At 39.2% G+C, this 15802-nt stretch overlaps 1 protein-coding gene and 1 pseudogene across 9 annotated transcripts in view; one reads left to right on the forward strand and one right to left on the reverse strand.

Annotated features, from left to right (window-relative positions):
* The window catches only part of RABGEF1 (RAB guanine nucleotide exchange factor 1), a 74757-nt gene that overhangs the window by 43411 nt on the left and 15544 nt on the right, over positions 1–15802 (forward strand). For 7 of the 9 annotated variants that reach the window (XM_012449099.3, XM_012449100.3, XM_012449098.3 and 4 more), the window contains 2 exons: positions 1042–1211; positions 15326–15407. In XM_012449099.3, the coding sequence (XP_012304522.1) occupies positions 1042–1211; positions 15326–15407 (252 nt within the window). The remainder of the gene's footprint in view (positions 1–1041; positions 1212–15325; positions 15408–15802) is intronic. The other 2 variants (XM_012449103.3, XM_064375618.1) reach the window with 1 other exon arrangement.
* Positions 6513–6610, reverse strand: LOC135274699 (small nucleolar RNA U13; annotated as a pseudogene).

The following is a 15802-nucleotide window of genomic DNA, read 5'->3' on the forward strand; positions in this document are numbered from 1 at the left end:
GGTGTGGTGGCACTTGCTGTAATCACAGCTACTTGGAGACTAAGGCGGGAGAATCGCTTAAACGTGGGAGGTGGAGGTTTCAGTGAGCTGAGATCATACCACTCCAGTCTGGGCGAAAGAGCAAGACTGTGTCTCAAAAATAAAATAAAATAAAATAAAACAGACTTTTTAAAAAAAGTATTTTTCTTTTTAGGAAAGTATTAGGATATGGGGAACTTAAATTCCTTATAAATGTTAAAGAGTATAGTTCAAAATCAGAAGGCTTAGAATGTGATCAGAGACCAAGTGGTAGTTCATACTTTGAAAGCACTTAACTGCCTATTACAACATCCTTATCTCTCTTCTGTAAATGTCCAGTTTTCCTTTCAGTGTATTTATTTGAAGAGGGGAAAGAATTGTGTGCCCAGCTGTTCAGATAGTGTACTGTATGTTTCTCTTTTATCGTCATTGTGTGCTTTGTTGTGTTCATCATGCTATTAGTACTATGGGTGCGTTCTTTCACTTTGATCGGTATGACTCACCAACTAAATGGTGGGTAAATAATTGTGAGTCTCCACAAAAGCACATTAATCTTTGCCTTTTTGTCAAGTAAAATGGGATTTGGAAAAGTTGTCTAACATTTATAAGTCATTAACATTTCAGTGCTTCTGTTGATTGTTATTCTATTTGTTGACTAGTTTTATAAACTCAAGCAGTCTTTGTGAAGTTTGCTCAAAATAGTGGTGCCATTTCGGTGTTCATGATTGAATATATAGATCAAAGCATGATGTATTTTGGCAAAGAAATACTAATAGAACAACATTCATTTCAGTAGGAGTATCTTTTAGGTTATGTAGTTTTGTGTACTCATACTAGATTCTACTTATAAAACGGATTTAGTTTCCTTGAAGGAAAGTTGTCCAACCATTCAAACATAAAATGATTTAAATTCAAGTTTAACTTTGATTAAACATAATTTAAATAAACTTAAGTTACATACTTAAAGTAATTCCATGCATGGATCTTTTATGTAATGAAACTTACTATGTTTAATTTTCCCAGCAGAAATTCAGGAAGCAAAAGCTCCCAGTCCTTCCATAAACCGGCAAACCAGCATTGAAACGGATAGAGTGTCTAAGGAGTTCATAGAATTTCTCAAGACCTTCCACAAGACAGGCCAAGAAATCTATAAACAGACCAAGCTGTTTTTGGAAGGAATGCATTACAAAAGGGTAGGTTGAGAATAACCACTTAGAAACATAAAGTTTTGGTTTTAGGAAAGGTCTTAGAGATAACATAGTGCAACCTTTTCATCTTACACCTGAGAAAATCAAGACCGAGAGATGTTAAATTACTTACCTAAGAAAAGCCTCTGAACCAAACTAAAACCCAGCTCTCAGGCTAGTACTTTTCCACTGCAACTCAGTGGCATTTGGATCAGCTTTGTGTGGAAATTCTGACCTTGAAACCACTTGAATTACGTGCTTTAGAACAGGCCTTCCTAACTTGTGACCTTGTAAATAGTATAAACTGCCATAGTAGACCTTTAACCCTGTGCAGCAATTATTAGCCGGTGGGAATAATTTTAACGGTTGTTGTTGTTGTATTCTGTTTTGTTTTTTGTATTTTTATTTTGAATTTTTCTCATTCAGTTAGAGAAAGGAAAGTTAGAATTTAGACATTGAAAGGGACTTTAGTAACTATCAAGTTTCAGTCCCTTTATTTTATACATGAGGAAGTTGAGAGCCAAAGAGGATAAGTGACTTGTCCAAGGTTACACAGCTAGATTTTGCCAATGTCAGGTAGAACTTGTGACTTCCACACCTGTTTCTTTTACCCTTAATTTCTCACCCATAATTTCAGTGGCAATAATTTGTAAGACTGCCTGTAAAGGAATTGATTTTGTAAATAGAGATTAATTCTGTTGTAACATTCTGTAACCGTTAAGCTCAGAATTAGCTCTAAAAGTTCCTTCTGTGAAGTAAGGAAGTGTTAAAAAGAAAAAGGAAATTAGAAAAGCAACAGGGTGTTTAACTTTAGTTGTATTCTAGCTGTGGTCAGAAATCACAGTGGACTGTGTTGAAATAATTTTTAAACACTGAATTAGGTAATAATAAGCAGTGGACTTGTGTTGAAATAATTTTTAAACACTGAATTCAGTTTGTAAAGGAGAAAAGTTGCTTTCTCACCTTTCAGAAGTATGATTAGACTGTGTAAATAAGTAGCTCTCTTTCTTTAGGTATTTTTTCTCTCTGAAGTAAAATGTTTAGAGTTAAAACAAGTGGACTGTCGTTGATTTTTTTTTTTAATTAGGATCCATGATATCCTTATTATGGAAAAATTCAGAGTTCATGTGACACATATCTTTCATTTTTATCAGATCTAAAAACTGAGGTTTCATATTTTTTTCTTGACCCCACATGAAATGTTCATAGGATATTTATACTAAGTTAGCATATATATACTCTAGTATATGTAGCATATATGCTGTATAATAATATGTTTTAGAAAATTGTTCAACTCAGATTTGATGTTTTCTTTTGCTCAGAAGTGTGATGTGTTCTTGTTCTGTAATAATTTAGTAGACTTCTAAATCAGTATATTAAAGTAAAGAGGTAATAACTGGTACAAATATCATCATGCCTATTTGTAAAGCATCACTAGTTTATATCAGAGACCTGGATGTGGCGTCAGATTCCTCCTGTGTTAAGAGCCACTAAGCCACCTATTTTCCATTTCTACACTATGTGTTTCATGGCCGGGTGGCCAAATCCGGTGCACGTATCTTAGTGTCTACATGAAGTCTGCACATATCTGATATGAAAGAGATGTTTTTTAAACTGAATGTCCCTAGAGAAGCCCTTTTGGCCTTTGGCTGCAACTTATTGTCCTTTCAAATAAATAAATAAACAGTCTTTACACCTGAAGTAACCTAACTACTTCACATCACTAATAATATAAATGTCTTGGGGAAGTTCCTCTGAAGCTGTGAAGAATAAATTCGTATAAAATAGCCCTTGTACTCAGTTAATCAAAACTGCTCAAAAACTTTAAATTACTGTTATTCCCACCAACTAAACTTTCTAGATTGTATCCTAAGGGCCTATGCAATATGAAAATTCATTCTTACCTGTTTAAAAACTGTCTAGTCGGCATTGCCATAAGCAGAGAATTGTTCCTACTGCATCCCACTAGTATTATTATTTCTAAAATTTCTGAAATCCAGAAGAGTGATCCACTCTTGCCCACATTTTTCCAACATCATTTCTATTTTCTCCAATTCTAGTATATGCCTGTGGTGAGCAGCCTTTTCAGCGTAGTGTCAAGTCTAGAAAATTAAATCTTTTCCAAACTGCATTAAAATTTTTAAGCCATTTTATCTTTATCAAGAAACACTTTATCTACACCTAGATATTTTTTGTTTTTAGAATTTAAATTTCAACACCTACTTAATTTTCATACCCACTGCAGTATTGCAGGGTAATACTTTACTATACAATCCATTTCTTTCTTTCTTTCCTTTCCTTCATTTCTTTTTTTGAAGCTGGGTGTTGCTGTGTGTCCTAGACTGGAGCACAATGGCACAGTCACTGCTCACTGCAGCCTTGAACTCCCAGACTAAAGTGATCCTCCTGCTTTAGTCTCCTGGGTAGCTGGGACTATAGGTGCATACCACCATGTCTGGCTCAATTTTTTATTTTTTGTAGCAATGGGGTCTCGCTGTGTTGCCCAGGCTGGACTTGAACTCCTGAATTCAAGTGATCCTCCGAACTTGGCCTCCCAAAGAGCTGGGATTCCAGGTGTGAGCCACCATACCTAGTGCCGTTCAGCAAATACTATTGTTTGCTAATGCTTTTCTGAAGCTTGTTTATTTTGCTCTTTTTTCTTTCTCACTATTCTTACTAGCTACTTAATATTAAAGCATGTATACTCTTTTAGTACCTCTATACATTCTTTTTTCTTTTTCTTTTTTCTCTATACATTCTTTAAAACAAGATATTTCTATTGCAAATAAGACAGGTAGCTATGTCATTAACACAAAATCCTTTTATGTTGAACATACAATTGTCATCAGCTACTTTTCTGTTCTTACCAATCATCATAGCAAGAATTTAAATTGAGCCAAATTAATAAAGCTTAATTTTAAAACCTTAATCTGTACAACATAACTTGAATTTTTTTTTTTTTTTTTGAGATTAGAGTCTTGCTCTGTTGCCCAGGCTGAAGTGCAGTGGCGTGTTCTCAGCTCACTGCAAGCTCCACCTTCTGGGGTCATTTGGTTTTTTTTTTAGCGGAAATGGGATTTCACCATGTTGGTCAGGCTGGTCTTGAACTCCTGACCTCAAGTGATCCACCCACCTCAGCCTCCCAAAGTCCTGGGATTATAGGAGTGAGCTACCATGCCTGACCTGATTTTTTTTTTTTTTTTTTTTTTTTTGAGATAGAGTCTTGCTCTGTTGCCCAGTCTGTAGTGCAGTGACACAATCTTGGCTCACTGCAACCTCTGCCTCCTGGGTTCAAGCAGTTCTTATGCCTCAGCCTCCCAAATAGTTGGGATTACAGGTGTGTACCACCATGCCCAGCTAATATTTTGTATGTTTAGTAGAGATGGGTTTCGCTGTGTTGGTCAGGCTGGTCATGAACTCCTAGCCTCACGTGATCCGCCCACTGGTGTCCCAAAGTGCTGGGATTACAGAATTGAGCCACCAGGCCTGGCCTAACTTGAATTTAAGAGTCTCACCTTAAGAACCAAGCTTCTCGCAGGTCTGAGAGTGATCATGATTCAGGGATATTTATGGTCACTCATGAAATGAAGAACATACAACTCTTTGTCTTCTAGACAGAGCTTTATGTGGCAAGGGCAATTTAAAAACATTATGTAGACCCAATTAAATGTTAACCTTTTCCATGATGACTAGAAAACCATATTACCTAACTGAATGAGGACTGTGGCTTTGTAAATAACTTTTTAAGATGAATTATTTATATGAAAACATTTTCACAGCACATCTTTGGACTATAATTAAATAAAAGTAAATAAAACTTAACGGGAAAACTCTTTTGCTGCTCAAACTATTTAAATCCTGCCCTTGCGAAGTGTTAATAAATCCCTCAGATACATTTTTTTTCCTATTATGAAAGTGTAGCCTGTTCTACTGTTAAAGGGAACAGGATCTACTTTCTCAAAATACTGACCCTTTATTTTGTTGGATATTGCATTAATGCCTTTTTTTTTTTTTTTTTTGAGACAGTCTAATTCTGTCACCCAAGCTGGAGTGCAGTGGCATGATAATCTGCTCGCTGCAACCTCCACCTCCCTGGTTCAAGCAATTCCCTTGCCTCAGCCTCCCAAGTAGCTGGGATTACAGGCACATGCCACCATGCCTGGCTAATTTTTTCACATTTTTAGTAGAGATGGGGTTTCACCATGTTAGTCAGGCTGGTCTCGAACCCCTGACCTCATGATCCACCCACCTCAGCCTCCCGAAGTGCTGGGATTACAGAAATAAACCACCATGCCTGCTCGCATTAATGCTTTTTAGTAAACTCATTTTTTTGTTTTCTCAATTTAGTTATTTTAATTTTAATTTTAATTTTTGCTAATCCCTTAATACTCCATTCATGGCAATGAATTCAGTTTCTACAAGATTTCTTAATAGTCATTCTGGCCGGGCGCGGTGGCTCACGCCTGTAATCCCAGCACTTTGGGAGGCCCAGGCGGGTGGATCACAAGGTCAAGAGATCGAGACCATCCTGGTCAACATGGTGAAACCCCGTCTCTACTAAAAATATAAAAAATTAGCTGGGCATAGTGGCGCGTGCCTGTAATCCCAGCTACTCAGGAGGCTGAGGCAGGAGAATTGCCTGAACCCAGGAGGCGGAGGTTGCGGTGAGCCGAGATCGCGCCATTGCACTCCAACCTGGGTAACAAGAGCGAAACTCCCATCTCAAAAAGAAAAAAAAAAAAACAACAAAAAACATCATCTCGGGGCAGCCATTGTAGCTCCGTGCGTGACGCTGGTGCCACGCAGTCTCCCAGTGTTGGCATTGTCTTCAGGCCTTCTCCTCAGTTCTGCACACAGCTGCAAAACAAAAGAACAGTTGCCAGCACTTGGAAGAGGATGTGGATCCAAACCAAATGGAGGACAGATACTCCTTCTACAACAAGATATTCATGGAAGAAGTCAAGTTAAAAGCAGCTGAAGGAGGCTGTGGAAGAAGATAAACAAGCATTGGAAGAAACAGAGCTCGCAGCACAGCAGCCAAAAATTGGTGGAGGAGGTAAAAATGTATAGCATTCAGGGCTTCTACAAGGACTTGTTAGAGGTTGCTGAGTTTTTGAAGAAGGCAACACACTGTGTTCCAAAAGAAGAAATTAAAGACAGTAACCCTCACCTGAAGAAACTCTGTGAGACTCTCACAATAAGTGAAGTCCAGATTCAGGAAGTATTCAGGAAGCACTGCCAAGCTGAACCCTGTCAGAGCCAAGTTCCACCCTTATGAGCATGAGGTCTTTTTTTCTTCTTTCTTCATATCCTACAGGCAACATGCCAGTGTCGTAACAAGGCTTGAGGGAGGCATACCTCACACGTGAAAACCCAGTAGTCACACTTATGAACTACAGAAACATCTAGTGTGAGGTCATGTTCCACATGCTCGTTTAGGGGAAAGAGCTGAGCACAGTGGTTTGAGTTACTAAAGTGAGGTTCAAGCTGCATGGGCAGCCCCTGAGATCTGCCCGTGTTGTGGTGGTGAAGGAGGCTTAGCTGCCTCTTACAAGATTTTTTTTCCTTTAAGTTACTTGTCATAATTCATGAAAAGCTAGTTCATCTTTTCTCATCTATGAATACTTTGACCTTCCCCAAGCCTGTTGGAAAGCTGAAGTAACCAGTAGGTAAACAGAAAAGTAAGCTTATCTCACGGTTACATTAATGAACTCCTATTCAGGAATGTGTTCTCTGATTTTTAGGACCACATGTTTAATAATTCCACATACTTAGTAAAGAAGGCCAATAGGACACTATAGGTCCTCTAGAGTTTCATGAATAACGCTATATTTGCTCAGACTCTAGTGACATCTGAGTATTTTAAACGAACAAAATGTCTTTGGGAATTCTGCTTTTTGGCAGTCTGGACACTGCTATCTGCCCTTTGTGTCTCTTGTGCAACTTGTAGCATGGAAGTAACTGGGTTACTTATCCCACTACACATTTCATTCAATAAAGAAAAGGCAATGGTTGAAACATTTCTTATGCTAAAAATAATTTTATGACGACCTTTTCAAAGAACATGTGAGTTCCTTAGACACTGTTTAGCTGCTAACAATGATGGATTTCTGGCTTTTTCTTTTTTGAGTTGCGAAATGAGCATACGTACCATAACAGTTATCACCACCTTCATTTTGCCAGTAATTGAATTTGACAAAATCAGTTACTTTTGCCCTGTTTTCATCTAAATGTGGAAATGTTTAAATCTGTGTTCTTCTAGTTACTAATGACCTCAAGATATATTCCCTGGTGAGGTGGACTTTCTCAGAATATGAAGACTGCATGCTTGGCACACTTTAAATGTTAATGTTTCATTTTTAAAGAGGATTAAAACCCTAATATGTTTTTTTTCCTTTAAAAAATTACTGAAGACAGCACAGTTTGGTAATACAAAAAAATATGGACATCAAAGCTAAAACCTGTAGATTAAACAGTTAACAGCAGTACAGACAAAAGTTAATGAATCCAGAAAGTAGATCATAGCTATTCAAATTCTAATGATGGGAGTTCTGGATGAAATACACAGAAAACATAGTTAAGGAAAATAGTCAAAGGTTTTCAAAACTGGAGATGGAAACAAAGATGTCAGCCAGACTATTAAGAAAGTATACAGAGTGCCTCTCAGCATAATATTCAAAGAAAGATACCCACTTGTCAATGTTTTCATCACAAAGAAAAAAATTTATTTTAGAAAAGTAAAATGACAATTTTACTCAGATGGTATAGAAAAGATGACCCCATTCAATGATCAGAGAATACTTGAGGATAGGGTTTACTTTCACTACTGTCTTTTTTTCTTGGAAAACTATGACAAACTTTTTGGAGTTTTGTAGAACCTAAAAGAGCTTACCAACACAAACCTGCTCTCATTTTGCTCCTTTGGCAAATACTGTGAAGGGTCTGAGAGGTACCTTATTTGCAGGCTAACAAATTCACGTGCCACGGTATACCAACAAACAACACAAGTCTCGTGGGTCAGAGACAAAGGCCAATTCCTTACAGCAGCAGCAGTAGCCAGAGCATTTGCATTTGTGCTTATCCCCTGAGTGTCTGTTCCTATGGGATAATGCAGAGAAGACCAGGGAAAGCCTGTGCATGCAGTGAGTTGCATTAGAAGAGAGGAAGTTTGGATTTAGGGATCCGTATTATACTAGACAGTAAGCAGTCTACCCTTTTTTCTTGAAGGAGGTGCTCTCTCTGTCTCCCAAAGCTATTTGCTATACAGATATCCTTGCAAAACAAGGCAGTCATTGCCTCTCCTCACATATAGGTAGAAAGAGATCTATGGAGGATTGTCTTCAGCATATTATAAAGGGAGGAATGGTAATAAAAGGTCACATTTATTCGTTCAACCCATACTGAGCACTAACCATATGCCTGGCTCTGTTCTAGGCATGGGGATATTGTGGAGCTAACATTTTAGTGGGGGAAATGCACAATAAGCAGATATGTAACATAGTGGTAAGTCCTACAAGAATGAAAAGTAGGATGAGAGACAGAGTGGCAAGGGAGTTTCTTTACATACTGTACTAGAGCGTAAACTGCAGTAGAAATAGAACAGGAGTTTTCTGAATTGTAATGTAAAGTTACAGGGATTGTGCGGAGCTGAGGGAGGAGAACATGATCCCCTGACACCGTAAGACAGGCCCCTCGGGTCTCTAAAAGGAGCTCAGAGGGTTTCTAGTTGGAAGCAAGCACTGCAGATTGAGTATCCCTTATCCGAAAGCCTTGGGACCACAAGTGTTTCAGATTTTAGGTTTTCTCAGGTGTTAGAGTATTTACACATATATAAGATAATTTGGGACCAGGCCCACGTCTAAATACAGAATTCATTTTTTTTTTTATATACCTTACATACATAGCCTGAAGGTAATGTTAAACCACATTTTAAGCAGTTTTGTACGTGAAACAGTTCTGGCTGCTTTTTGACTACAGCCCCTCACATGAAACCAGGTGTGGAATTTCCCACTTGTGATGTCATGTTGACACTCAAGAATTTGGGATTTTTAAGCATTTCAGATTTTGGATTTTGGGTTAGGAAAGCTCAAACCTGTAATAATAATCACAAGAATGAATATAGTTTGTTCTAAGTTAAGTGCTAAAATTTGGTGCAAATGAAAGGTGTAAAGCCGTGTGTAAACTACCTAAGAAGTTTAAATGGATAAGATTTGCAGAAGATACATGAACTAAAAGCATAGATTTGGGCACCACAGTGTGTGCCTGTAGTCCCAGCTACCCAGGAGGAGGCTGAGGCAGGAGGATTACTTGAGCCTAGGAATGTGAGGCTGCAGTGAGCTACAGTTACATCTGTGAATAGCTGCTATACTCCATCCTGGGCAATGTAGTTAAATGCCATTTCTAAAAAAAAATAATAAATAAAACAAGTTAAATTATAGCACTATAAAGAAAAAGTCAAATATCAGTTAAAATGTTGTCCCCCATATTAAAGTTAGACTTAAGGGTTTAATAGTGAAAAAAAAAAACCTCCTCGCACTTTGGGAGGCCAAGGCGGGTGGATCACTTGAGGCCAGGAGTTTGAGAGCAGCCTTACCAACATGGTGAAGCCCTGCCTCTACTAAAAATACAAATATTAGCTGCGTGTGGTGGCAGGTGCCTGTAATCCTAGCTACAGGGGAGGCTGAGGCACTTGAACCTGGGAAGCAGAGGTTGCAGTGAGCTGAGATGGCACCACTGCACTCCAGCCTGGGCAACACAGCAAGACCCTTGTCTGAAAAGGTAAAAATTCCAGGCTTAACACTAAAACTAGTTCTCTGAAAAAATATCTCCAGCAGACCTAAAGTGTAGCCAATGGATGTATTTGTCTGGTGATCTAATTTAGTACAGAGATAAAACTTAGAGAATTTATGATGTAAATGTATTTCATCAATTTATAGATTAGGGCTAGATGGAAGTCTCCTCGGAGAACTGGCAATAGGGGTGTCAGATGGTGGTGATGAAAAGTTGTGCATTTCACCTACGGAACATGCTCAGATTGAGGCCCATCGTGCCTGCTTTTTCACAGTCAACAGTGGGGGTAGGGTGGGTAACATCAGGACTTTTCTCATAGAGTAGTTCTGGATCTACTTGGGTTCACACAGCAGAGCAGGAAGGTGACAGCTTTTCTCACGAGCATCACTAGAAAGATCTGGTCATCACCATTTCACAACAGGCTTTAGTATGGAATAAGCACAATTACTGCTGCTACCACCATACCTATCTAGAGAAGGGGACAGCTCCAGTAGAAAAAGTGAGACTTGATCAGGCACGGTGGCTCATGCCTGTAATCCCAGCACTTTGAGAGGCCAAGGCAGGTGGATCACAAGGTCAGGAGTTCGAGACCAGCCTGACCAACATGGCAAAAGTCCATCTCTACTTAAAATACAAAAATTAGCTGGGCGTAGTGGAACGCACCTATAATCCCAGCTACTCACGAGGCTGAGTCAGGAAAATTATTTGAACCTAGAGGCAGAGGTTGCAGTGAGCCGAGATTGCACCACTGCACTCCAGCCTGGGCAACAGAGCGAGACTCCGTCTCAAAAAACAAAAAAAAATAGTGAGACTTACAGTATGCTCCATGGTACTTTGTCCTTCTTTTTTCTAGTTATAGAATATTATAATTATTGCATTCAGTCTTCCCATTTATTTTTTTTTTTTATTTTTTTTATTTTTTTCAGTCTTCCCATTTAAATTGAAAGCCGTCTGAGCATTTTCTTGACCTTTTTATGTAATTAGTACAGTGGCTTGAGTTCTACTAATCATGTAATGATTGCTTTTAGAATGAATACAAATGTAATTTTTAGGAAATCCAGGAAAAAAATAATCTTATCAAGAAAATCCAAGGGAAAACAGAACAGTAATAGAAATACAAATATAGCAACATGGCAAGATAAGTCCACAGCATTTACTTACAGTGTACATACTAGTGATAAAAAAAATTAAACAGCCTAGCATATTTTTTAAAATAGTAATTTTTAAAGATGACAGCAATAAAGAATATTAAAGATTGATATTTAATGTAGCAAATTAGAAGTTCATTCAAAGAATTAAAAGACAATTTGGTGGTGACCGGTCATGGTGGGTCACACCTGTGATCTCAGCGCTTTGGGAGGCGGGCGGATCACTTAAGGTCAGGCATTTGAGACCAGCCTGGCCAACATGGCGAAACCCCGTGTCTACTAAAAATACAAAAATTTGCCAGGTGTGGTGGTGCACTCCTGTAGTCCCAGCTACTCAGGAGGCTGAAGCCAGAGAATCGCTTGAACCTGGGAGGCGGAGGTTTCAGTGAGTCAAGATTATGCCACTGCACTGCAGCCTGGAAGACATTGCAAGGCTGTCTCAAAAAAAAAAAAATACTTTGCAAGTCGGTATAAACATTTAAAATATCATTTAAATTACAGTGTTATATTATTTATTCTAGAAAAACAAGGAGACAAATATACCATATAATTTTTTTGTGAGGGAGTAAAAAGTAGGAATTTGTGAAGCAGGGAGGCTTCTAAATCCATCAGACTTTTAAATATATTCTGAAATGAAAGTCATAACACTTAGATGAGATTTGGGTAAAAAATGAAAATATTGAACAGTGAAATAAACCAGAGATTTCAGAAATAGATATAGTTTCTCAGAAGCAAGTTATATGACAACTGGGAAGATGAGGGGGAATGAGGTCGTGCTTTACTAACTTTTAATGATGATGACAAATGTATATAGTTAATTTTAATTCTATGTTTCATACCATGCACCTTACATTCCAGCCAAATCAAAGAACTAAACATGAAAATATTGAAAAGAAAGTAGATTAGGATATGGGCTGGGTATGGTGGTTCATGCCTATAATCTCAGCACTTTGGGAGGCCAAGGCAGCTGGATCACTTGAGGCCAGGAGTTCAAGACCAGCCTCGCCAACATGGTGAAACTCAATCTCCACTATAAATACAAAAATTAGCCAGATTAGGTGCCTGTAATCCTAGCTACTCGGGAGGTTGAGGCAGGAGAATCGCTTAAACCAGGAGGCAGTGATTGCAGTAAGCCGAAATCCTGCCATTCTCCAGCCTGGGGAACAGAGCAAGACTGTCTCAAAAAAAAAAAAAAAAAATTAGCTGGATGTGATAGTGTATGCCTGTAATCCCAGCTACTTGGGAGGCTGAGGCAGGAGGATTGCTTCAACCCATGAGGCAGAGGTTGCAGTGAGATCACACCACTGCACTCCAGCCTGGGTGAGAGAGAAAGACTCCATCTTGGGGAAAAAAAAAAAGAAAGTAGATTAGGATACTATTTCAGGTGTGGAGAGGAGCTAAAATTGAACTATTAAAAAACTGTTTTGCCTGGGCAGGGTGGCTCACACCTGTAATCTTAGCACTTTGGGAGGTCAAGGCAGGAGGATCACTTGAGCCCAGGAGTCTTAAGACCAGCCTGGACAACACACTGAAATGTTGTCTTTATATATTTTTGAAAAAAAAAAAAAAGAAACTAAAAAACAAAAAAAAAAAATTTTTTTTTTTTTTTAAGGCGGAGTCTGTCTCTCTCTTGTTGCCCAGGCTGGAATGCAATGGTGCAATCTCGGCTCACTGCAGCCTCCTCCTCCCGGGTTCAAGTGATTCTTCCGCCTTAGCCTCCTGAGTAGCTGGGACTACGGGTGTGCACTACCATGCCCGGCTAATTTTTGTGTTATTAGTAGAGACGGAGTTTCACCTTGTTGGCCAGGCTGGTCTCGAACTCCTGACCTTAGGTGATCCACCTGCCTGGGCCTCTCCAAGTGCTGGGATTACAGGCGTGAGCCCCTGTGCCTTGCCGAAAGAATTGTTTTTAATGACCAGGTAAAAGGATTAATAGTATTAACTTTTTTAAAATCTGTGTAATAAAAAATAAAACTCAGGCAAAGTGAAGGCAAAAGTGGGAAGTCCTGAATATAAATAAGAGTTTAATATAGTGAAATGTATAAACTTTACTAAAGATAGTACCTAGGCTTTTATAGATGAGGGATCAATTTTAATTCATCCAAATGGCACATATATGGGTAACTAGTTGACAAGTAGCGAGGGCTTCAGTCAAGGTGATCACAAAGTGCCATGAGTACTTAACCATTTTCACTGAGGGAACGAGGTGATTTCCCCCGACCCCGAGTTTCCTGCCATCCTTTTAGAGTTCACTCAGTCTGTTAGACTGCTGCATGCTTCCACAGGATATATCACACACCCTCGGCGTGCGATGTCATTGGCCTGTGTAGATGAGGTCTTTGGCAGCCAGTCCTGAGGGTTTGTTCTCAGCCTTATTCATGGACTTCTACTGTGACATCCTAATGAGAACCCTTCGGAGAAATTTCCGATTTTAGTGTCAGAATTTCACCTGAAGAATTAATGTGCTTTCATCTTTTGAACCCTGAATTATATAACTGTTTACATCTTAGTGATGATTGCTAGAAAGTTTAGAGATAGATGTATGTGCTGACTCTTGACTAATTTAGACATCTTCCAGGAAAACATTTCTGTCTTGTCATCTGTGGCTCTACTTTTGGTCTCTCTCCATGTTTAATTTTTTTGTTTTACTTATTATTGTTTAAAATTTTTTTTTAAAATTTTCTAATATATTTATCTCTATATATTTACTAGAGATGAAGTCTTACTATGTTGCCCAGGCTGGTCTTGAACTCCTAGGCTCAATCGATCCTCTCGCCTCTGCCTCCCAGAGCACTGGGATTACAGTTATTTGTTACTCTTTTTCTTTTCTAGTCTGTTGTGCTGAACTGCATTTATCTTTTACATAGACTTTAAATATTCTTTGGCAGAAAGTCAGGAATAAATACATATATTAAACCTATAGAATCAGTAAAACCAAATAAAAATTATCAAGCCCAATGTTGTCAGGGCCATAGGGAAATAAGCACATACGCGTGGTTAATGGCAGTGTATACTGAGCTTCTGAGGAGTGTGGCTAGCAATAGATACCTAGAGCTATAAAGTTCTTTATTCTTATTAAGCGGTTAATGCCACTTTTGGAAATGTAGCACAGAAAAATAACCCAAAAGGATACAGTCCTTACAAAATTATTTATAGCTACAGTGCACAATAGTGAAAGAGGTGAAGCAACCCAAATGCATGGTGGTAGAGGGTAGTCGAATAAGTTAGTTAATATAATGGAATGTACCAAAAATGATTCAGTAGATTAGATAAAGAGAAATGTCCGTAAAATACGTGAATTATCAAAATAGGCATTAAATCTATGTAAGAACTTGTAGATATAGGAAAAAGAATGAGATGCTCATGGTGAGACAGCCAGGTGGAAGGTGGTCCCCAGAAAAACTACAACCAGCCTGCCCACTGGGGTAGAGCTTCAGGAAGTTCACCCATTTGTAGCGAGGAGGAGTGTGGCCCCTCTTCTTTCTGTGTACAACCAGAGATTCTAGCTGCTAGCGGGAGGCACTCTAGCAGGGACTCTGGACTTGTAAGTGTTTCTGTTTCCCCCTTTTCTTTCTTTTCACCCAATAAAACCCTGTCTTACCAATCAAACTGTCTGCGAGCCTAAATTTTTGTGGCCATGAGACGGACAAGGACCCCATCTATTTGTTTTTTTTTTTTTTTGAAACAGAGTCTTGTTCTGTGGCTCAGGTTTTACTACAGTGGCATGATCTCGGCTCACTGCGACCTCTGCTGCCCAGGTTCAAGCAATTCTCCTGCCTCAGCCTCCTAAGTAGCTGGGATTACAGGCGCCCACCACCACTCCTGGCTAATTTTTGTAGTTTTAGTAAAGACAGGATTTTACCATCTTGGCCAGGCTGGTCTTGAACTCCTGACCTTGTGATCCACCCTCCTAGGCCTCCCAAAGTGCTGGGATTACAGTCATGATCCACCATGCCCAGCAGCACCCCATCTTTAGCTAAACTAAGGAAAAGCCCTGTAACAGTGGATATTATAAATAATAATAATGGATAGGTTTTACTCCTCTGCAGGATTAATATAATCTGTGAGTACTTTAGGCTTACTACTGGTACAAGGAGTGGCTTTTGAAAACTTCTTAGAATGTAGAGCTGTGCTTCTGCACTTTCTTCAACTACAAGCGGCCTCTTTCTTTCTCTATTTCAGGACCTAAGCATTGAAGAACAGTCAGAGTGTGCTCAGGATTTCTACCATAATGTGGCTGAAAGGATGCAGACTCGCGGAAAAGGTAACACCATTAGCTATTGAGAGATTGCAGGTATTGCACAGGAAAGAAAGAATTTCTTTCTTGCTCTGGTGGTCTGGCTGGTTTGTAGACTTCATCCTATAACCTCACTGGCACCCTGGGAACTGATCTTCTACTTAGCAGTGCCTTTGAACTGTACCGTGTGTATCAGGAGCAATTGGATAATTTATTGAGTAGTGTTTAGTAACTCCATTAGGGGCAGGGGTGGAGGAGACAGAAACCTCTTGGGGCCGGGCGCAGTGGCTCACGCCTGTAATCCCAGCACTTTGGGAGACTAAAGTGGGCAATCAGTTTAGGCCAGGAACTTGAGACCAGCCTGGTCAACATGGTGAAACATCTCTACTAAAAATACGAAAAGTAGCTGGGTGTTGTGGTGC

This window comes from Aotus nancymaae, unplaced genomic scaffold (genome assembly GCF_030222135.1).
Source record: "Aotus nancymaae isolate 86718 unplaced genomic scaffold, 86718_ANA_hifiasm-v0.15.2.pri h1tg000012l, whole genome shotgun sequence".
Lineage (NCBI taxonomy): Eukaryota > Metazoa > Chordata > Mammalia > Primates > Aotidae > Aotus > Aotus nancymaae.